A 24,499-nucleotide genomic window follows, 5' to 3' on the forward strand; every position below is an offset into this window, starting at 1 on the left:
TTATCAGTGAACTCCTGCCCTACACTTCCCCGGAGAGAGGGAAGGAATGCTTTCAGTGCAAGTCGGATTGTCCGAAGCTCCAATAGATTGATATGGAGCCGGGACTTCGCTGGAGACCAGAGGCCTCTGATCTCCCCCTCTCCCAAGTGGCCGTCCCATCCCAGGAAGGACGCATCCGTCACCACTGTGTGCTCCGGTTGGGGAAGGGAGAGGGATCTGCCATTGACCCAATTGCGATTCGTGAGCCACCACTGCAATTGTCGTGCAGTGCCCTCCGAGATCTGGACATGATCGGATAAGTTGCCCTGATGCTGTGCCCACTGGAACTTCAGGTCCCACTGCAAAGTCCGCATATGCCATCGGGCGTGTTGCACTAGCAGGATGCAGGAGGCCATCAGGCCCAGGAGCCGGAGGGCCATCCTGACTGCAACCCGGGATAGTGGCTGAAAGATCGGAATCATAGTCTGAATATCCCGGACTCGCTTCTCGGGAGGATAAACCCGAAACGGAGTAGAATCCAGAACCGCTCTGATGAAGGAAAGCTTCTGAGAGAGACTCAGTTGCTACTTCGGCACATTGATGGAGAACCCCAGCAAATGCAGGAGGTCGGCCGCCGAAGTCTGGAGGTGGTAGACGACTGCCTGGGGCGAGCCCGCCTTCAACAACCAGCCGTCGAGATAGGGGAAGATTGGAACCCCTGATCTGCGCAGATGAGCTGCGACCACCGCCATCACTTTCGTAAACACCCGAGGAGCACTGGTGAGGCCGAAGGGGAGCACGGCAAACTGAAAGTGCTCTTGGGTCTACTGTGAACCGCAGATAACGCCAGTGGGCCGGCAGGACGGGGATATGAAAATATGCGTCCTGCAAGTCCAACGCTATCATCAGTCTCCAGGGTCGAGGACAGCCAAGACCTGGGTCAAAGTCAACATCTTGATCTTTTCCTTCCGGAGGAAGCGATTGACGTTCCTGAGGTCCAAGATGGGGCGCAGGCCCCCTTTCTCCATCTTGGGGACCAGAATGAAGTGGGAATAAGAAAACAAGTTACTTCCCTGTAACTTTGGTTGCCCAGTATTGGTAACTTTCATAGATTCCCATGCTTTTGTATCATTCCCCGTCGTCGGCATGGGAGTCTCGGTATAAAAATACCATAGCTGTAGGTGCAAATGAGAAAGGAAAAGGCCTAGGCCTCATTCCCTTTTGTAGCATATCGCCCTCTTTTTGTAAAAGAGACCAAACTCAGGCATCAGCCAATCAGAAGCCCCTCACCCCTTAGAACCCTCCTGAAGGAACCTCAGAGCCTCAGGTTTTCTACCGCACGTTGTGCTTAGGGAGTCTCCTTTGAGCTCTGCACAACTTCTACTCTTCAAGGAGTTTCTTCAGGATTTTTTCTTCAGATTCTTTTCAGGTTCACTTCAGGATTGTTAGCTGCCTTCCAGGATGTCTGACAAGGAGAAGAAAAAGGCCCTATGGCAAGAAAAGGCTTTTTGTGGTGGATAAGCACAAAGACTGCATCTATTGCCTCTATCCTGACCACAAGGCTGCGGACTGTAAGATCTGTCGCACCTTTTCGCTTTTGTATCAGAGTAGCAAGCAGTTAGCAACAAAACCACATTTTGCGTCATAAAATTATTGCAATACCAACATGACAAAGATACAAAATGTGTAATATGGAAGGTGGGATAGAAAGGAAAGCTCTCCAATTATTGGAAGAGGTTCCTCAGGACAGCCTGTCCTACTGCCGCATCATCTTGTTGTAAGGACTCCAAGCAGTAATGATTGGTAAAGGTGTGAACGCTGCTCCAGGTAGCAGCTCTGCAAATGTCTTTAATCTGTACCCCCGCAAAGAGGGCCGTTAAAGATGCCACAGATCTTGTGGAATGTGCCCGAATCCTACCAGTCAGAGGTTTTCCTGCTGCAGTGTGGCAATGCAGAATGGCACTTGTGATCCATCTTGAAATACCCTGTTTGGATAGCGGAAGGCCTTGCTTGGACCCCCAAAGGCAACACATAACTGAGGATTTCCGAAATCCCTTTGTACGTTCCAAATAGAATTTCAATCATTGTTGTACATCTAACAAATGCAATGGTCTTTCTGCTGGTGTAGCCGGTTGAGGAAAGAACGCCTTCAGAATGACCGGTTCATTCAAGTGGAAGTCAGAGGGAACCTTAAACATAAACCTAGGGTTAGTTCTCATGATTACAGTGTTTCTTTTGAATTGGAGGAAAGGTTCTTGGATAGTTAAGGCCTGCAATTCTCCAACACGCCTAGCCGACGTGAGAGCGAGGAGGAGAGCCAATTTCCATGAAAGGTACTTCATGTCAGAACGATGGATTGGTTCAAATGGGCCTTTCATAAGCTGAGAAAAGACTATATTTAAATGCCAAGTAGGAGGCGGTGGTCTCACTGGTGGATAGACTCTGAATAAGCCCTTAAGAAACTGCTTGACAATCCTGGAAGACCACAAGGAAGGCCCAGACCCATACCTTCTGAACCTCAAAATTGCGCCAAATGGACCTTAATCGATGATTGGGCTAGTCCCGACGTAGCCAAGAACAGCAGATAAAGTAGGAGCTGATGAGGCTTGGAAGCAAAAGGATCAATCTTCTCTCCTACACCAGCAACAAAATCTTTTCCATTTAAGACTGTAAGTCATGTTAGTTGAAGGAGCCCTTGCCTGGGAAAAGACCTCCTTAATTTCGCTTGATATGGGGAGATTCATAAACTCTCGCTGCTCAGGAGCCATGCTGTCAGGTGTAATGACTGTGGATCTGGGTGCCAAACTTGCCCTTCTACATTGTGAGGAGATCTGGTAGAACCCTCAAAGGAAGAGAAGGAGCTAGCGACAACAGATGGAACCAGAACTGCCTCGGCCAAGCAAGGGCTATCAGGATCATCCTGCACGGCTCCACCTTGATCTTCCTGATGAGCCGCGGGATCAGAGGTATGGGGGGGAAGGCGTAGACAAATGTCCTTGACCAGGCTATCGAAAGCGCATTCCCCAGAGATCCTGGATGGTGAAATCTGCTTGCGTAAGACCAGCATTTCTTGTTGGTTGGTGTGGCAAAGAGATCCACCTCCGGTCTGCCCCACTGTCTGAAGACCTTCTCCAGAACTCGCTGATTCAATTCCCACTCGTGGCTGACTGAGGATGACCTGCTCAGTCTGTCGGCATTCTCGTTTAGAACCCCTGGCAAGTGTTCTGCCTTTAGCGATATTCTCTGAAGGATCGCCCATTCCCAAATCTGTTGAGCTTCTTGCGACAATGGACGAGATCTGGTTCCTCCTTCCTTGTTCACATAGTGCATGGCCGTTGTGTTGTCCATCCTGATAAGCACTTGTGAACCTCCCAGGCGAGGAAGAAAAGCTTGCAAAAGCCAATCTTATCGCCCTTCGCTCCAAAAGGTTGACGTGGAGTCGTTGCTCCTGGGGCGACCAATGACCGTTGACATGCAGGTCTTGCATCACTGCTCCCCAACCCTCCAATGACACGTCCGTTGTTACTACTTGAGGAGACGGGTCGCTTACGAAGGATAGACCTTGGGACAAGTTGTTTTGATCTGCCCACCATAAGGCTGCTTCCCTCATCATTGGAGTGAAGGTCACCTTGTCCTTGAATGAACCGTGGACCTGCTTCCACTGGTTGTCTAGTTGCTCCTGTAGAGGACACATTCTTAGTCTGCAATGAGGAATTAAGGGAATACATGATAAAATTACCCCCAGCAGAAATTTGTAGCGGCGTACTGAAAGACACCTTCTTTCTTGTAAGTCCCGAGCCAAGGTCTGTAATTTCTCCCTTCTTTCCGGAGTAGGGAAGGCTCTTAAGAGCTTTGAATCCAGGATGGCTCCCAGGAAACAAGCCTTTCTGAACGGGACCAGGGATGACTTTTCGTTGTTTAGAGTGAGTCCCAGATTCTGAAACAAATTTGTACAAGCCTGAACAGCGTCCAGCGCTGCCTCCCTGGACGGAGCTTTCAGCAACAAGTCGTTCAGGTAGAGGAAGACTTGGAAATGGTTCCTTCGCAGAAATGCTGCTACTGGCGCCAGCACCTTTGTAAAAATCCTGGGGACTGAGCGGAGTCCAAAAGGTAAAACCCTAAACTGAAAATGGCTCTTGGCTACTGTGACTCGCAGAAACCTTCTGTGTACTGGGTGAATCGGGACATGGAAGTACGCATCCTCGAGATCGAGGGTGGCCATGAAATCCCCCGGGCTGATGAGCTTCAAGATGTCCTGGAGAGAGACCATCCGGAAGGACAGGGAGATGAGATAGGTAGAGAGCTCCCTGAGGTCTAAAATGGGGCGCCATTTCTCTAGCGTCTTCCTTACCAGGAAGAACCTGGAATAGAATCCTTGTCCCTTTTGATTTGAAGGGACCGGCTCTATCGCTCCCTTCCGGAGCATCTGTTGGACCTCGAGCCGCAGGAGACGCTGGTGTTTCGATGGAATGGCTGCCGGGGGCTTGGGTGGAGGGACTTGCGTAAATTCCAAGGTATGCCCTTTCCGAATGATGTTGAGCACCCAATGGTCCGATGTTATCCTGGACCAGGTTACCCTGCCTCCAACTGATGATCTCTTGGAGGAGGGTCCAGTAGGAAGGCCGCTATTGGTGCTTGGACGAATGTCGTCCTCGTCCAGCCTGTTTCCCCTTATTGTAAGGCCTGGAGTAGCTTGAAGACTGGCCTTGTCTCTACTGATAAGGCTGAGGGTATTGCTGGGAACCTGAGCCTGTGGAGAAATAGCGCTGCTGTTGATAGGATCCCCTGTAGTTATTACCTCTGCCTCTGGATCCCTTAAAAGGAGACTTGCAGTATTGAAGGGTCCCCAAGGACCTGGCAGTCTGTGTCCTTTTATATTTCCTTTAGAGTGTTATAAATCAGTTTTCCGAATAATGCTTCCCCATCAAAGCGAAGATCCAGGACCTTGTTTTGGATCTCAGGCCGAAACCAAGTAGCCTTCAGCCACCCTTGGCGACGGAGGACTGCCGCCCCAGCCAAGGAACGAAACGCTGTTGTTGCAATGTCAATTGCACAGTCATTGATCTCCATTGACGTCGCTTCTACCTCCGGCAAGATCTTTTTCGCCTCTGGAGGTAGCTGGTCTAGGAACGGGGCGACATTACACCAAAGCTGGCGGTCGTATCTACCCAAGATCGCCAGGGGATTTGCAGCTCGCACTAGAAGAGTTGCCATCAATGAGAATCTTTTCCCTGCATTATCCAATCTCCGCCCTTCCTTGTCTGGAGGAGTTGTTAAGGGGGCAGAGGGGTTACGAGATTTTCTCTGCGCTGCCTGTGCGATAACCGAGTCTGGTTTTGGATGACCCGTCAAGGCCGCCAGTCCATTGTCGGGTGCCCTGTATTTCTTATCCAGACGTGGTAGCACAGGAACCACAGTCGCTGGGTTCTTCATAGCCTTCAGGCCCTCCTTCCACAGATGATCTACAAAAGGAATTGACCTAGTTGTTTTCCTAAAGGGTTCCTTGAAATCATAAAGGAAACAATCCGTAGCCACAGCAGGCATGGCCAATTTGAACCTGCCAGCTGCTCTTTCCATCAGCTGATGGAAACCTCCAATGTCCGCTGGCGGGGAATCAACTGGATCTGGAACTGGTGAGGAGGGATCCGGAATGATATATTCATCCCATTCAGTTGTATGAACAGAGTCATGATCCGACTGTTGATCCTCATCCGAGGATTCATCATGTGCATCTGCCAGCCCGGCGGGATCCTGAGGAAAAGAAGTCTGAGGCTGAGGAGATACCAGAGCAGGTAATCCTGGCATCACCGTTGAGGCAGAAATCAATGCAGGTGCAGCAGGCACCGCCGGGACCAGAATTGGCCTATTCGCCTTAGATTTGTAGTACTGCAGCATCTTATGCAGGACCTGAAGAAAATAAGATGGCACTGTAACCATATCCTGCCCAGAATGATGTTGCGACTGGGCCGCCTGATGACAACCATCCTCCTGGTCATATTCTCCTTCAGAGTCCGTCTCCTGGCATTTGACTAGAAGTTGAGAGGGACTATTGGCATAGCTGTACGAGTCCTGGTCATCCTCATCTGACTCCCCTTCCTCAAAGAGCAAGGCTGGTGGCAGGGGGGTCACTCTCCTAGGAGAAGTAATCTCCGGTGTAATTCTGGTTACAGAAATTGTAATTCTCTTTTCAGAGGATAATACCGTCGACGGTTCAGTCGTTGACTGTTGTACACACGTCGACGAGATTGGAGTCGTCGATGATAAAACTGTCGACGATCCAGCTGTCGTCATTGTTAAAGTCGTCGTCGATGCCCTCGTCGACATAGTCATCATCATCATTATCTGCGGCGACGCTGTAACCCTAATCGTCGATGCTGTGGTACTCGTCGACGCCTTAGTCGTCAGCACCTTCTTCGTCGACACCGTTGTCAGCAAACCTCCCGTCGACGATGATGAACCTGGCGTCGACACTTCTTTCTTTGACGACGATTCCTTCGTTGACGAATCCCCCATCGACGGGCTCGTCGATGAAACCAATTTCAATTTCGATTTCTTCGTCGACGGAAACTCCGCCGTCGACGTCTTCGTCGTCGAGGACTTAGAACTCCTCACAGAAGACTGGGAAGAGGGTTTCTTGAAGGCTGAGGCAGTCTTCTCACCCTTGGAAGGCGTAGCTGGTCCTACCCTCTCCTTTTCACCTCGGTGACGAGATTTGCTGGGACCCTCTGCTCTCAGACTCACTGGGGGTCTTTTTGGAGGCCTTAGTAGAACGCTCCACAGAAAGAGAAGGGGAACCACTACCCCTCTTCACTGACCTTCTTGAGGAAGACATCGATGCTGCATCCTCACTGTCACTAGAGACAGTATCCTTCCTGGATTTCAGCTTCTGGAGCCATGTCAGAAGCCTACCCTCATGGTCCCGAAAGGTCTTGGTCGAAAAGGTGCGACAAATCTTACAGTCCGCAGCCTTGTGGTCAGGATAGAGGCAATAGATGCAGTCTTTGTGCTTATCCTCCACAAAAAGCCTTTTCTTGCCACAGGTGGAACATGGCTTGAAAAGGGCATTTTTCTTCTCCTTGTCAGACATCCTGGAAGGCAGCTAACAATCCTGAAGTGAATCTGAAAAGAATCTGAAGAAAAAATCCTGAAGAAACTCCTTGAAGAGTAGAAGTTATGCAGAGCTCAAAGGAGACTCCCTAAGCACAACGTGCGGTAGAAAACCTGAGGCTCTGAGGTTCCTTCAGGAGGGATCTAAGGGGTGAGGCGCTTCTGAGTGGCTGATGCCTGAGTTTGGTCTCTTTTACAAAAAGAGGTTGATAGGCTACAAAAGGGAATGAGGCGTAGGCCTTTTCCTTTCTCTTTTGTACCTACAGCTATGGTATTTTTGTCACCGAGACTCCAATTCCGACGACGGGGAATGATCCAAAAGCATGGGAATCTATGAAAGTTCCAATACTGGGGCAACAACCACGTTCTACTTCTGGTTCAGGAACGCGCTCGATGGCCCCCTTGGTCAAGAGGGCCGTAACTTCCTGTTGGAGAAGCACAAAGTGATCCCCTGACAAACGGTAGAACTGGGGTGGCATGGTTGGAGGGGCAGACTCGAAAGGGAGGGCGCAGCCCCTTCGGACGATTTGCAGCACCCACCTGTCCAAGGTGACAGAACACCAGTGGGGGAGATGATGGCGAATCCTGCCGCCCACCGGCGTGGGGTGCACCCCAAAGCTCGGACTAGGAAGGCTTTGAGGCGGATGCTGCTGGAATGGAGGTGGACTGACCTGCACGCTGGCCCCCTGTCCCGCCGCGCCGGGAACCACGTCCGCGCAGAGGTTGGTTCTCTGCAGGCGTCTGGTTGAACGAACGTGTCGGGGCACCCCTTCCGTGGCCACGAAATAAAAGAAAACCAGACGTAGCCAGGCGTGTGGTGGAGAGACCCAAGGACTTGACCATAGCCCGGGAGTCCTTAAAACGCTCCAGCGCACTATCTGCCTTATCGCCAAACAGGCGAATACCATCAAAGGGCATGTCCACAAGAGAACTTTGAACATCCCCTGAAAACCCAGTGGACCGCAAGCAGGCATGGTGACGGAGGGCCACTGCTGTGGAAATCACCCTACCCAGTGAGTCTGCGGTGTCCAGTCCACACCTGATGGTGAACTTAGCTGAGTCTTTCCCCTCAGCAACAGCTTGGGAAAGCACTGCCTGAACCTCCTCCGGACACTGAGACAGTGTCTGCGCAACCGAGTCGCACACAGCATGAGCTTAGCGGCCCAAGAGGCATGCGGTGTTCACCGACCCGAGCACTAAGCTGGAAGAGGAAAACAGTTTCTCGCCAAACTGTTCTAGTTTCTTAGATTCCTTATCCGGTGGGCCGGTAAGGAATGCGCTTTGGGAAGTGGTGGCCTGGATGACCAGGCTCTCCGGGGTTGGGTGGGTTGTCAAAAAGGCATGGGTCACCCAGGACCGGGCGAGGACGCCTGGCCACATTTGTATCCACAGGAACCCCCATGGCTGGTCTAGACCAGGTGCCCATCAACACATATGTTAACGCTTCATTGAACGGTAGCAGGGGCTCCATAGAGCTTGCCGCCGGCTGAAGGACTTCAGTGAGGTTAGTTTTGAGGGTCACCGTAGGCAGGTCAAGGTCAAGGGCCTCAGCTGCTCTACGGAGCACTACAGTGTATGTAGCACCCTCTTCCATGGCCACAGCAGGAGGAGAAAGAAAACCAGGTTCAGAGGAGAAGTCAAGGCCACCTGCATCCTCCAACTCTTTCGTCCACTCCTGTTCTGACTCGCACTGCCGTGCAAGAGGGTCCTCTGACCCCTACCAGTTGTGCCCTTCCTCCACTGCCCATGGCATAGGCTGTGGCGGTGGGGAGGGACAGGGGAATATAAATGGTTCAAAGAAGCCGGTCAGCGCCGATCCAGCTCCATGTCCCAATTAGGGTCCCAATTAGGGTCCCAACCCGGAGCAAAATTGTCTGGAAAAACAAGCAAGGGTGGAGTGGGACGAATGGAACCCATTACGGTGCCGGGAATGGAGCTGTGGGATGCGCCGGAGCGGCTGGAGGACCTTGCGGCGCCTGGGCCGGAGCCGCGGCGGAAGACCTTTCGGCGCCAGATCCACCGGCAGCAGAGGCAAAGGAGGGCCCGAAGGCTCGCCGGCGGGAGCCAAATGCCGAAAAAGGCTGTCCATGGCAGCAAAAAAATCTTGCACCTGGGCAGGGGTTCGCGGACGGACCCGGATAAGGTGGGTAGGCTGCGGGACTCACAGGCTCCAACGGAGCAGCGGGGGAGGTACCCCCGGCCACCCGTCTGCATCCAGAGACCGACGGGAGGGGACATAGGAGAGCTTAAGCGCTTATTCAACTTCTTCTTATGACGTCTCTTACCAGATTCCTTGTGTGAAGCCTTCGACCCCGAGGAGCAATGATGATGGTCCCTCGATCGACCCCTGGACCTCGAACAGTGCGGAGATGACTGCCGGGCCTCCAGCAGCTTATGGGACCGCTCCCGCAAGGCCTTCAGAGCCAATGCCAGACAGTCGGAACATGACCACGAGTCATGATCGCGCTCTAGACAGTAGAGACAGACGCCATGGGGGTCAGCCTCTGACATTTTACTGCGATAGGCCCCGCAGGATTTAAACCCAGGCATCCTTACGTGGCACCAAGAGTCAAAAACTCAAAAAAGTGGAGACAAAAAGTCTCAAAGTCAGTCAAAAAGTGACTACGGTACGTGCTCTAACCGGATCTGTGCTTGCTGGCGCAGAAAAAGACCCAAGTAGTCTCTGTGATGTCATCTCGGTGCCTACAACGCCAGCGACAGACGTGGAGCTGCACAATGCCACCTTCCGACGTGCAGGGGTACTGGTGACGAAAAACTTTCAGGATCCAGTCGGACGCCCGGGGGTATTCTAAGGATAGGAATCTATCACTAACGTGTCTCTTTCAGATGTGAACATTTACCCACATCCATAACCTATTTCCCCTATGAACCCTTTAGCCTCACAAACAAGCCATCAGAGAACATACGCATATGGAAATGCCGAACCTAAAGTAACCTGACTCACCTCCAGTTCCAACTGATAAAATGCACATAGACAGACCACTAACTCCATTCCGAGAAAATACAGCAAACACAACAAGGCTTCAGCTACACATCGACTTCAACAGATAGTCTGTAACAACACCAAAGTACTGGCAACAGGTTCCAGGAAAATTACAGAGACCTTGAATCATAGATATTTATGTGACTCATTCTCACCTGCAAGAGGTTGGTCAGCATGATAAGTGTCTGCTTTCGGATGAATGGATTATTGTCCTTCAGACACACAGACAAGTTAGGGATGTATCGGTCCACCATTGTGGTGTATCGAACGCACAGATCACACATCACGATAATCACGTTATTGCGGACAGCAACATCATGGCATATCTCCAGCTCCCTTGCCAGGGCAGGAACACACTTTTTCGCAAGATCCTCGTGCTGTAAGCACAGCTTCCCTGCCAAATAAATACCACAGATAAATGTTAAATCATTTCATTACATTACAGAGTGTATGTTAGTATCAGTTTGAATAAAGTAATAAAGTACTTTAGCTAAGCAAGAGCTTCTTGTATTCCAAATTCTGCTTAATAGGTGTCCAAATTGAAGTAATACAAATAGAATATTCCCGCCAACATGTGGGAGACTCCCAAACACTTATTTTCATCAATGAAGTATGATTAAAAAGTTGCTCAGGAGGTCAAACTTTCCAAATCTGCAAATGTTGGCGTCACCTTAACACAACTTTTACAGATTTTTCAAAAGCAAAACAGAAATAGCCAGCTTCAGTCAGATAGTTTCTTTAATGGGGCTTGATCGACTAAAATCTAAACTCTGGCATCTTCTTCTAAACAACAATGCTTAGTGAAGGTAAGAAAAGAACTCCATGTGGCTGCCTCTGCAAATGGGACGTTCCTTAATCAGGTTCCAGTATCAGCCTTCCCTTAGGTAGAAGGTGCTCTATGTTTGCCAGAAATAGGTTTAGAAGCTGAATGGTAAAAGCAGGTGATACGCTAAACAATCCATTCAGCAATTGTTTCTTAGAAGACACCATTCTGTTACAGAGGCACATAATTGGTAATAGGTTTATTATTTAACACAGATAGTTTGTCTTATCTCAATAAAATCTCGGGACTCTTCCAACATAAAGCAAGTGAAGCGGATTTCTCTTCTGATGTAGATGGATAATTAAGATATACAAGCAGAAACACTGTTTGGTTTATGTTGAAGTCAGATACAATTTTAAGTAAGAAGGCAGGATCTGTCCTTAAACAACCCTGATATGATGTAAAACTGTAGGGTTCTACTGCTAAAATACAAAATAACCTAAAGCTCACTAACCCTTTTTGCTGATGGAATTTCCACTTAGAAAGCTACCTTCCCATTACAAATCCCCTTCTATAGCTCAAGAGGATATCCACAGAAACACAAGAAAACCTGGGGTGGCAGATTGATCTATAGGGGTACTGCAAGAGCACTACATACACATCAGGATATACAATTATTGGGGGGGGGGGGGGAGATATGAATGTAGAACACGCTGTGAGTTGAGAATGTATCTATACTACTATTATAAAGACAGAACTGTGTCCTTTGAGCCAGGTAAACTCGAAAAGTACACCACCAATCCAAACACCCAATACATGTTTGAAAACGTCAGGGCAAGCAGAAGGACATAGGCTATATAAATGTAAAAAATAAACATTATTTACAAAATTTATATTAAAAAAATCTAGTCCCTCCAAAGTAGTGCCGGCCGCGATGTGCGTGCTCACGTCAGGATCACTGGGAGGAGCGGTGTCCGAGGAGCGGCGGACATGGCGCGGTGACCTGAGGAGCAGCGGACAGGCCAGCGGCAGTGCGAGCAGCGGACATGGCGCGGGGAAGGATCGGCAGCAGACAGGCGGTGAGGAGCAGAGCGGGAGTAGCGGTGAACTGAGGAGCGGCGGTTGTGGTAAGGCTCCGGGGACAATGTCAGGGCAGGCGGGTGTCGGGCCAGGCGGGGGACGGGGAGTTACAAAAACACAGATCGACTGAGGAAAGGCAATGTCGGGGCAGGTGGCGGCACGGGCTGCTTGCCAATGTCGGGGCAGGCGGGGGTAGGGAAAGCCTGAATGCCCCCGGACAAGGTCAGGACGGGCCGCTAGTATATTATAAATATATATCTAAAACTTATGAGCATGAATATGATGAAATTAATATATAGAAATGAAGGCAGCACGCTTTATTCACGGACTGTGTTAAGTTACAATGAATTTGCTTTATTAAAAAAGAAAGGAAGCAACGTTCCAGGAAAGATGTTTGAATGAGGCTTTTTCTGTAAGCACTAAAAACAAGACAACATCAATTTGAAGAGAACCATATTAAGTTCCCATGGGGAAGAAGGCTGCCCATCTTGGATAAAATGTTTTCTTTAAGCTCTCTAAAAACTCTTACTACTGGAATCATTAAGAATGCTCTCTGGGCAGGCCCCTTTCTGTATTCTTTGATGGCGGCAAGAAGAATTTATTAGACACAAACTGTAGATGTGACTTCACCAAATTAAAAAGCAGGGAATTATCACATCTCCTGACAGGAAATCGGTTCTTAATTATTTTAAAAGGAAACATTACAAATCACTTCAATTTAAAAGCAATGCAAATTCTGGTATACCGAAGTTTAGCATCTTTGTGAATGTCCCTAGGATTCGGAGGTTTGTCTAGATGACAGTAATGCACAACCTCTGGCACAGTGCTACCTAATTCCTGGTTTGAAAGTTGGAGGGGGGGGGGCAGCCAGTCATTTCCCTTGCATTTTCAGCAACTGTATGGGTCTGTACAGCAGTTTTACTGTGCTGTCTCAGACAAAGGAAGTAGTCCTCGAAACCACCACTGTCTCACCAGGGGTAAGCAGCATCGTCATTGGAATGTTTCAGCTTCATCAAAACCTATTGGATCAGGAGAACTGGCAGAAAAGCATGGAGAAATCTGTTGGACCAATTCATCAAAAGAGCATTGCCCATAGGACCCGGTTATCATACTTTTGAAGAGAAGCTTGGATATTTTGCGTTTTGACCCATGATAAACAGGTCTATTTGGGGAACTTCTATCTTGAAAAAGATCTTCCAAGACTTCATCTTGCACCCATTCGTGTTTGTTTATGAAGTATCTACCTAGTGGGTCTGCTTGACAATTTTTTAGACCTAGAAAATGTACATCCTGGATAAATAAATTCATAGCTAGGAGCCACTGCCAAATTATTTGAGTCTCCAGATTTAAGACCCTGGATCTTGTACCTCCCAGCTTGCCTAGATGGTGTATTATGGGCACGTCTGTCTAAATGAGAAATCTTTTAATTGTTAAGGAGGTTGGAAAGTCCTTAGTACCAAATGTACCACTTCCAATTCCAAAACATTTACGTGATAAGAGTTGTTTCTTCGATCACAATCCCTGAACAGTCAGAACATGAAGATGGGCTTTCCATCCCATTAGAGACCTCTGTTACAAAGGTTTGAGTAGCATAATCCTGATAAAAGACTTTCATTCAGAAGATTGGACAATTTTTGCACCACCATTTGCATCATAACCTTTGTCTGGATTGACAGGGCCACCTGGTCTTCCCCCTTGTACTTCCTACTGAGAACACGGTTCTTCAATGCATTGTTGAAGTAGCCTCATATGAAGTCCTGCATGGACTACAATGTAGATGCAGGAGGCTACTGTTACCAGCATAGATGAGACATGACCCGCTGTAGGAAAAGGCGGCTTCAACAGTTAACAGCATGATAAATATTCTCTCCTCCGATGGAGGCACTTCTCTCCATTCCTCTATGTTTAGTACTATCCCATAAAGTCAAGAACTTGCACAGCAGTCAACGTTGATTGGACATTGTGGATATGAAAATCCAGACAATGTAATAACAAAAGTGTTGTTGAAGTGCACTTGTTCACTGGAGTAGATTTTTATAAACCACTCTTAGAAGTAATTGTGAATGCAAATCCTTATTGTGAAGGTGAGCTGGAATGACAGTCAAACACTTTGAAAAAGGCCTTGCAGTCAATTTCAAGCCGAAGTATACTAGCTGTAAGCATTCCCTATAAGTGATTCTCTGAAAACCTTGGGGCTCCTTCGCCTTCCAGGATGCGGAAATAAGCTCTTGTAAATCCACAGAGCACTCCAATCTTGAGTTGTGTATGCATCTGGCAAAAAGTTCAAATTTGGAATTCTTTTTACCTTGAAATGTGGTCAGTTCACTCACACCAGTCCATATCCTGCTCCTACTGATATTATAAAGGGTATAGCTTCTCCTCCCCTAGACCTTCAGAAGAGGGCTCAGGCTCCAACTTAGGATGCAGGGATACTGTTGGCAATAGAATCAATGTAGGTTGACGAGGCTGAGCTCTGTGTTATCAGGGATCAGAACCCGGCTGGTGCCAGAGCATCGGCATTGGGGTCGGCGAATATCGCAATGGCATGACTGGTCCAGATACATGGGGACCCATCTGAGCTGAAGCTGCCAGCCCGGAACCAAATGAGACCTCCTCTGACACTGCAGGGCACAAAGGAATGCCAGAGGGGTTGGGTTGCTGAAAAATGAGGGGCGTAGAGTTGGTCCAGGCATTGGTTCCAAGGAACCAGGCCTCGAACGCCGATGTTCCTTCGTAGTTTCGGCTGACAGAAAAGGAGAAGTCAAAGCAAGCTTCGACTTCTTGTGCCACTTACCCAAGTGTTCCAATTATCTTTAGAAGGATGAAGAGGACTTCGGACTCCAGGAAAGGGTCCCAAGACCATCCTCTGGAGTGGGACTGACTTTCGTAGAGTTCCCCGCCTACATCTTCAGGGACCGCTCCCTAGAAGCCTTCGGTGCTATGGCCCAGTAGTCGGAGCACAACTTGGAGTCGTGGTCCCACTGCTAACTCCACAAACACGAGGGGCATGTCAGTCACCAACATGGCACTGTGACAGGTGCCACAGGGTTTAATACTGGTCTTTCTAGAGGACATCTTCGACACAGCAGGAGATAATCTAAAAAATAATAACAAAAAGTTGCAAAAATCCTGTCAAAAACATATCAGCGCTGGCTAGCATGGAAAGAATAGAACTAATGTGAGTGTGCCAAAGTGGCGCTTATAAAGGTGACATGGACATCACATCCGGCACGCCCGATGACACGCAGAGCTGACCAATGCCACCTACTGGGGCGCAGGGGTACTGCTTACGAAAAATCTTCTGGATTCAGTCGAACGTCTGGGGAAATTCAAAGGTAAGGAATCTGTGGCTAGATGTCTCTATTGGATATTACGCATCAGATCATGCGAGGCCCATTTCTATACTTGGGCATCCACATTACTTGAGACCAGAAAGTCGCTTGGGACACAAACATCGCAAAAAGTTTGAGTAGCACAAGTATTGACCTGGATCTTTGAGATTCACTCCTGCTTAACCTCCGAGTAAGGGTAGAGATTAACAAAACTGTCAGGTCACCCCCACTTCCTTTACATACTTCAAAACTACCCTTATGTACTTCCTCAAACTTCTTTCAAGACCTACAACTGTTGATCTCTAGGTTCTTGTGGTTGGACAAAGGAGACTCTAGGGAACTTGCCTAATGTATTGACCCATTGCACAAGGGTGGCTTTGGGGCCCATTAACTAACTTTAATACTAGGTGGAAGATTATGATGTGGGGAATGGCTTTTAGGGGACAGACAACTCCCCATGGAGGCTAGAGTTGGCTACCATCAAGAGGCTTGGGACACCAAGACATTTTATATGGGAACGATCCTCACTCCTATAGGCCTCTGAGTTGTTCAAGGCTTTGTCATTTTTTGACAATACTTAAATTCCTTGACTGAATGTGAAGAAAGTAAATAGACCAAACTCACACACACTTTGGGTCGTTGGCAGCCTTGTACCCCCAACAGGAGGTGCACTTAAAAAACAAGTGAAGGCATTTATAAAGAAAAGTCCTTCAAAAGTGTAGATTAATGCTTCTCAGACAAATGAAATGTTGAATAAAAGTGACAAGTCAATTCCAAAGGAACTTGCACAAACAAGCCGTGTTAAGTGTTCTGAAATCATCTCCGCACAAGCAGAAAAAAAAGACTGAGGCTGTGAGGCAAACTGCCAGTACAGTGCATGCTGTGAGATGAAACCACCTGGTTGCTTAAGGGAGCGGTGTATTTCGTTTTAAGCACTCTTGACTGGATAGACACCTTTTCCTTCATTTTTCTCTCTGTAATATAAATGTTTAGAGATTCCGGTTATTGATGTAGCACTTTTTTCAGCCAGGTGCTCCAATGTTGTGTTTTGCTTTATAAGAAAACAAGTTACTTACCTGTAACTTTGGTTCCCCAGTATTGGTAACTTTCATAGATTCCCATGCTTTTGTATCCTTCCCAGTCGTGGGAATGGGAGTCTCTGTAACAAAAATACCATAGCTGTAGGTACAAAAGAGAAAGGAAAAGGCCTAGGCCTCATTCCCTTTTGTAGCATATCACCCTCTTTTTGTAAAAGAGACCAAACTCTGGCATCAGCCAATCAGAAGCGCCTCACCCCTTAGAACCCTCCTGAAGGAACCTTAGAGCCTCAGATGTTCGTAGTCGTTGTGTACTTAGACACCATATCTGTTGTAGGCTGAGCTTTCCTCTGGGAGGTGCGTGGGCGCATGGGAATCTATGAAAGTTACCAATACTGGGGAACCAAAGTTACAGGTAAGTAACTTGTTTTCTTGCCCCAGTATTGGAACTTTCATAGATTCCAATGCTTTTGTATGAGAGTAGCAAGCAGTTACCAACAAAACCACATTTTGTGTCATAAAATTATTGCAATAGCCAACATGACAGAGATACAAAATGTATAATACGGAAGGTGGGATGGAAAGGAAAGCTCACCAATTATTGGAAGAGGTTCCTCAGGACAGCCTGTCCTACTGCCGCATCATCTTGTTGTAAGGACTCCAAGAAGTAATGCTTGGTAAAGGTGTGAACGCTGCTCCAGGTAGCAGCTCTGCAAATGTCTTTAATCTGTACCCCCGCAAAGAGGGCCGTTGAAGATGCCACAGATGCACAAGTTACTACTTGTGTAACAATATATCTGTAAGAGACATTAGTTAGTGATAGATTCCTTACCTTAGAATATCCCCAGGCGTCAGACTGGATCCGGAAAATTTTGCGTAGCAATACCCCTGCGAGCCGGCAGGCGTCTTCCGCGGCTCTGCGTCCGTCGTCAGCTTCGTTATGACGTTGGAGTACATAGACGCCGCCCATGCGCGCGGACGTCAGTTCTGATACACAGCTTTTCCGCGGCAGATACGCAGAGCCATGATAGAACCAACACTGATGCCATGAAACTAGGGCCCTGAAAGGGGATGACCTTAACCCTAGATATCGGTTCGCAGAACGGGGAGGATGGGTGGGTCGGTAAGGAATCTATCACTAACTAATGTCTCTTACAGATATATCGTTACACAAGTAGTAACTTGTGCATCTGAAAGAGACACGTTAGTGATAGATTCCTTACCTTAGAATAGATACCCCAGCAATGCCAACCCCGGTGGTGGGTCTGCGAACCAATAATCACACCGGAAAGTCCTGGAGGACGGAACGGCCAAAAAAGCCATCCCTCCGGACTTGGCTGTCCAGGCAATAGTGTCTTGCAAACGTGTGCAGCGAGGCCCACGTAGCTGCCTGGCAAATGTCCTGCAAGGGCACTCCTCGGCCTAGGGCAGTGGTAGTCACTGTAGCCTTAAGTCCAACAGGGGGTTCCTTCATAGCCAAGGAGTAACACGCCTGGATACACAAGATGATCCACCGCGAGATGGTCCTCTTGTGCACCGCTTTTCCCTTCTTAGCGCCCACGTAACCAACAAAGAGTTGGTCATCCACCCGGAACTGGCATGTGTGATCCAGATAGTAAGAGAGCGCACGTTTTGGGTCCAGACGGTGGAGCCTATCTTCCTCTTTCGAGGGATGCGGAGGCGGAAAGAAGGTGGGCAAGGTAATGGACTTCCCGATGTGGAAGGCCGTGACAACCTTGGGCAGGAAAGAGGGTCTTGTCCGCAACACAACCTTGTCCGGATGAACAGAGGAAAGGAGGTGAAGAAGAAAGAGCCTGGAGCTCACTCACTCTCCTGGCAGAGGTGATGGCAACCAGGAAAGCAGTCTTCAAGGTAAGGAGACGGAGAGGACAGTTATGGAGCAGCTCAAAGGGAGCACACATTAGGTAGGTAAGCACAAGATTCAAGTCCCACTGGGGCATCACGAAGGGAACAGGAGGAAACGTGTGTGATGCCCTTCAAAAACCTATTTACAACTGGGGACTTGAACAACAAGGACTGATCAGCTAGCCTTAAGAAGGCGGAAAGGGCAGAAAGGTAGCCCTTGACAGGGCCCAGAGCAGAGCCCTGCTGGGCAAGAGAAAAAAGGAAGAGAACCTCAGAAAGGTGTGCAGAGAGTGGATCCACAGCCTTTGCTGGGCACCATGCCACAAATCTGTTCCACCTGCAGGCATATACCGACTTCGTGGAGGGACTCCTGGCTGGCAGAATGACATTACAGACTTCGGGAGGCAAGCAAATGGCCTCAACTGTCGCCGCTCAATCTCCAAGCTCGTAGGTGGAGACTGGACAGGTTTGGGTGGAGGATCGTCCCCTGCTGCTGCGACAGAAGGTCCTCCCGAAGAGGCAGACGAATCGGGGGGGGATCGACTAACATGCTGAGTAGCTCGGGATACCAGTATCTTCGTGCCCAGTCCAGAGCCACAGGAATAACCTGGGCCCAATCGCGCCCGATCGTCAGCACTCTGGGCAGAAGTGGTATAGGCGGAAAGGCGTACAATAGACCGCAACTCCACTCGCGACGAAAAGCGTCTCAGAGCGAGTGCCGCCTTGGAAACTCCAACGCGCAGAACTGATGACATTGCTCGTTCTCTTCTGTGGCGAATAGATCTAACCAAGGCTCTCCCCACTGCTGAAAGAGGTCTTAAACCACGTCCGAGTTCAGACGCCATTCGTGATCCATCATGCACTGGCGGCTGAGTTTGTCCGCCCTGGCGTTCAGGGAACCTGCCAGGTGTTGAACCACCAGGGTAACGCCCTGGGGTTCCAGCCATTGCCAGAGGCGCAGAGCATCCTGGCATAGGGTCCACGACCCCACCCCGCCCTGTTTGTTGCAGTACCACATGGCGTGGTGTTGTCTGTGAACACCTGCAATACACTCCACCGGACAGAGGGGAGGAATGCCTTCAGTGCAAGACAGATCGCCCGCAGCTCCAGAAGGTTGATGTGGAGCCGGGACTCCGCCTGAGACCAGAGGCCTCTGATCTCCGCCTCTCCCATGTGGCCCCCCAGCCCAGGAGGGACGCGTCCGTCACAACTACGTGCTCCGGGTGGGGTAGCGAGTGGGATCTGCCACTGACTCAATCGCGGTCCGTGAGCCACCACTGCAACTGTCTTGCTGTGCCCTCCGAGATCAAGACATGGTCGGACAAGTTGCCCTGATGCTGGGCCCACTGAAACTTCAGGTCCCACTGCAGAGCCCGCATCCGCCACTGGGCGTGATGCACCAGTAGGATGCAGGAGGCCATCAGCCCCAGAAGTCGCAGCGTCAATTTGACAGAGACTCGGGAAAAAGGCTGAAAGATCGGAATCATAGCCTGAATATCCCGAACCCGCTGTTCGGGGGGATAAACCTGAAACTGCGCCGAGTCCAGAACCGCTCCGATGAAGAGGAGCTTCTGGGAGGGACACAGGTGCGACTTCGGCCCGTTGATGGAGAACCCCAGTAGGTGCAGGAGATCGGCCGTAGTCTGGAGGTGGCTGACGACTGTCTGGGGCGAGCCCGCCTTCAACAACCAGTCGTCAAGGTAGGGTAAGACTGACACCCCTAACCTGCGTAGATGGGCTGCGACCACCGCCATCACTTTCGTGAACACCCGTGGGGCGCTGGTAAGGCCGAAGGGGAGCACGGTAAATTGAAAGTGCTCGTGGCCTACCGTGAACCGAAGGTAACGCCGGTGGGCGGCAGGACGGGGATATGAAAATAAGCGTCCTGCAAGTCCAACGCTACCATCCAGTCTCCGAGGTCCAGGGCCACTAAGACCTGAGCCAGAGTCAGCATCTTAAACTTCTCCTGTCAGAGTAAGCCGTTGACGTTCCGTAGGTCCAAGATAGGGCGTAGGCCCCCTTTGCCCTTCTTGGGTACCAGAAAGTAGTGGGAGTAACAACCACACCCTACTTCCGGCCCAGGAACGCGCTCGATGGCCCCTGTAGGAGAGTAGGGTCTGCAAACCTAAGGTCACCCCAGATTTTTGATTTTTGCTTCACTGGTTTAAGACTTTCCTTGGCTGTGGGCCTGCTAATCAGACCCACAGCCTAGCTGTTCTCTCTCTAAATTGACACACATGTACTTTAGGTGCATTTACCAATTGGTATTGGGTCACTCTTGTAAGTCCTTGTACAGTGTACCATAGGTACCCAGGGCATAAGTGCACCCAAGGCCTACCAGGGGCTGCAGCATGTATTGTGCCACCCCTGGCTGGCCGTCTAAACAGACACAACTGGCTGGTAACACAGCTGGGGCAAGGCGGTGTAATCACCCTTTGCTTTAGATATAGTATACATATATCTAACCCTAAAATGGACACATATACTCCTATAAGTCACTCCTATGGCAGGCCTTATCAATCCTGAAGGCAGAGTGCTTGGAATTATGTGAGATGGTGCTCTAGCATGAGCTGAGACTGTCTGCAGCTTTCGGAACCAAGTCCTTTAGCTGTTTCCATGATAACGCTATACCATATACTCTTAAGTGCATTATAATCCTCGCAGTTATTGCTAACCTTGGCATAGCATTATCAAAACATGTTGAGTAAGGCGTCATACGAATTGGAATACTACCCCCTCGCCAGTTCTGGCGACGGGGGTAGCATTCCACCCTTTTAGAGGGACACCACATGTATGTAACTCAGAAACCCGGTTAAAGTTAAACAGAGCCTCAGCATCAGAAAATGGATGCTGCCACCACAGACACAAGTCTGACCTCCTGCTGCTGGGAGTCCTTCCAGCGAGGGAGGCAAGGACAAAGGGTTTCCTGCCTTGGGAGGTGCTTGCACCACCCCAGACAGGATTTTGTGTATTGAGGTAGGCCAGGCTGAAAGGAATGAGACATGCCTGGGGCACACAAGGTGTCCCTGTGCATACCCCGGTTCAAACCAGTTGCTGGGGCACTCCAGCCCCAGCTCTTGCGGGAAACCGGACAAAGGATAGGGGGTGTAACCACCCCCCTTCCTGGTCCCACCCATAGGAGGGACCTAGTCACAGTACAGCCCCCTTTAGGAGAATAAAGGTAGGAGCTGGTCCCATTCCAAATTAGATTATCCTGAACAACTCTACAAAGAAGAAACTCTGGACTTCGACGTTCTGCTCCACAGAAGACTGAAGAAAATCTCCCTTGTGGCCAAGGAGTGACCACCCTGCACAAGCAGGCACCATCAAGCGTCCTAGCGGTTCACTTTGTCGTCCTTCCTCCTGGAACCAGACTTCAGAGCCCGACGAGATCCGGACTTCCAGACCTCTCCGACCTCTACCTACATCTGCAGCACAGCTGAGATCCGTGGGTGCGACGAGACACGTGGGACCGGCCATCTTGGAGAAACTGCACTTCGCTTCCAGCACGACTTCAGAGGCATCCTCGAGAAAGTGCTTTGGGGATTGAGAAGCCCCGACCCCGAGCAGCTCCTGCACCGAAGACCAGCCATCTAGCATCCACGAGATCTGTGTGGGGCCCTTCTGCCTGTTTGCTGCTCGACGCGTTGTCTGGTCACTTGCCGGCTGGCTAGTGACCTCCTAGACGACGAACCTTGAAATCCAATCTGCTGGTCTGGTTGCTCCAGACTGGCCCCTGCTTCCCTGCAAAGGAGAAGCACCCCGGAACCTCCTGGTCCACACCAGACGTCATTTCCACTCACCGCGTGGGTTGCCTTTGCCAAGGCATGTTGAGGCTGAATCCGGAACAGACACCGCCGACAGCGAGAGCCTGCGTGGGAAGGCTCGTGCCTCCATCCTGGTCGTCGAAGACACCTCCTGGTCCACGTGGCTGCAGAATCAAGAGTCCACTCTTCACCTTATCGCGACAACAGCATCTGGTTCCTTCCTGGTCCCACTCCGGTCACTGGCTAGTGACTTTGAACATTGTCCCCGCTGCTTTCAGGTCTCCATCTTTCTCGATCCACCCTTGGATCGCTCCGGACATCTTCCTCCTGGTCGCCTGCAGCATCTTTCTTCAAGGCTCCATAGACTTCAACGAGGAAACCCGACACACTTTCACACCTATGCACCCGCAGCCCGTGGGTGAGGTAACGAGAGCATTTCGGTGCTCAAGGGTAGATTGACTCTCCTAGTGTCCAGGTATCCTGTTGTTTTAGTCGTAACTAGTTAGAACTGTCTTTTACTTACCTTTTCGTAATTTGTTCTGCCCATTGACTTCGTTCCGCATCTCGCGTGTGAGTTCACACTCTGCACATACGTCCTGTGGGCCTCCTGCTCCTTACCCAAGGTTAGGGTAGTGTAGTCTCAGCGTTCCTACAGCCTCTGGCATTTTCATTTCCTCTATCGATTTCCTTATACCATTTTATTTTTATTTATTTCAATTTATATAGCGTGTTATCACCCCAAGGTCTCTAAGCGCTTGTACAGAGAGAAGAGAGAAACCGACTTCTACAGAGAACAGCTGGCTACTTTACAACCCTCCCCATGCTTCCCGGAAAACAATAGTTTTTAACATTCGACGGAAAGGCAATAGATTGGGCTCCTTGCGGAGATTAGTTGGTAATTTATTCCACGCTGCAGGAAGTAAAGTGGAAAAAGCGCGCCCTCCCAAAGTGGATAGGGGGAAGCGTGGATTAACCAGGAGAGTGGCATCAGAGGACCGTAGCACCCTACCAGGAACATAGCTAGATAATCTAGTTTTGATGTAACTGGGTGCATTCCCGTAGAGTGCCTTGTGTGTGATACATAGTCCTTTAAACAATGCCCTCTGTCTAACAGGGAGCCAGTGTAACTGACGCAGGAGAGGTGAAGCATGTGTTTTCCTGGGCTTCTTAAAAATCAATCTCGCTGCATCGTTCATTACTGTCTGAAGCCTCGTAAGTTGTTGCTTGGGCATCCCTATATACAGCGCATTGCTGTAGTCCAGTCGTCCCAAAATTATAGCTAACACCGCACTTCTTAAAGTGGAAAATGACAACAGTTGGGCGATCTTGCGGAGCTGTCTCAGGAGACCAACACACGTGCCTACCACTACCGACACCTGTTTCTTCATAGACAGAGTGCTATCAATATGGATACCCAGGCTTTTCACCACGGTTGCTGGCTCCGGCGTCCTGCCCAACTCCGTGGGCCAAAACCCGTCATTCCAGGGGCTGCCAGAGGTGGCTATAGACAGCACCTCTCTTTTGTCCGGGTTAATCTTCAGGGAGTTTGTGGACATCCAATTTACTGTATACCTTAGAATGTTATGCAACCTGGCTTGTGCTCCTGGAGAATCCTCTATTTGGATGACGATCTGTATGTCGTCAGCATAATTAAAAATCTGACACTTCATCTGATTGAGAGCTGAAATCAGTGGCTGCAGGTAGATGTTAAAAAGGAGCGGTGAGAGAGCCGAACCTTGCGGTACTCCACTTTTGATGGCCGCTGATGTTGATACTAGGTCGGACAGCTGCACCTTCTGCGATCTATCTTGCAAGAAGGAGGTTAAGCCAACCTAGTGCAGGCCCCCAGATGCCCAAGTCTCTCTATAGTTAGTATATGGTTTGTCGTGCCCCTAGGGCACCATTGTAATTTGTGTGACTTACTGTATTTTTCTTAAGAGTATTGTTATGTGCTTAGCCCTCTGATCTCATAAAGAGTTCAGAGGTGTTTGTTATTAATAAATATATTGTTTATTTTCATAACAACCTGTGTGGTGTCCTTTCATCTGGTATTCAAGGGGTTATATGTGGTAAAACAGCTGGCTTCACATGCCAAAAGAGTTTAGCCTAAGACTGCTTTGTCTATGCTACCATTAGGATAGCTGGTCTATAATGTTGACTTACAACCAATCATAATAAGGGTTGTTTGGACTGATACAAGGTGATCACTAGAATTAGTGAGTCTCATATCAGGCCAACTTCTCACAGCCCCCTTGGCCAAGAGGGCCGTGACTTCCTCTTGCAGAAGTCGCAAGTGATCCCCCGACACGCGGTGGCATGGATGGAGGGGGTCGCCTCGAAGGGGAGGGAGTAGCCCCTACGGACGATATGCAGCACCCACCTGTCCGATGTGACAGTGCGCCTGTGGAAGAGGTGATGGCGAACCCTGCCCCCCACTGGCGTCACATGGGCCCGAAAGCGCAGACTAGGAGGGTTTTGAGGCAGGTGCTGCAGGGGAAGGTGTGGACTGGCCTCGCCGTGGTCCCCGACCGCCACTACCGTTGTTTCCACGGCCGCCACAGCGC

General features: G+C 49.6%; 1 protein-coding gene across 1 annotated transcript in view; it reads right to left on the bottom strand.

The window, feature by feature from the left end:
• Nucleotides 1-24,499, bottom strand: part of NCAPD3 (non-SMC condensin II complex subunit D3) — a 1,036,822-nt gene that overhangs the window by 225,378 nt on the left and 786,945 nt on the right. The window contains exon 23 of the mRNA XM_086956941.1: nt 10,246-10,484. Coding sequence (XP_086813067.1) covers nt 10,246-10,484 — 239 coding nt within the window. The remainder of the gene's footprint in view (nt 1-10,245; nt 10,485-24,499) is intronic.

Source organism: Lissotriton vulgaris, chromosome 2_1, assembly GCF_964263255.1.
Source record: "Lissotriton vulgaris chromosome 2_1, aLisVul1.2, whole genome shotgun sequence".
NCBI classification, from domain to species: Eukaryota; Metazoa; Chordata; class Amphibia; order Caudata; family Salamandridae; genus Lissotriton; species Lissotriton vulgaris.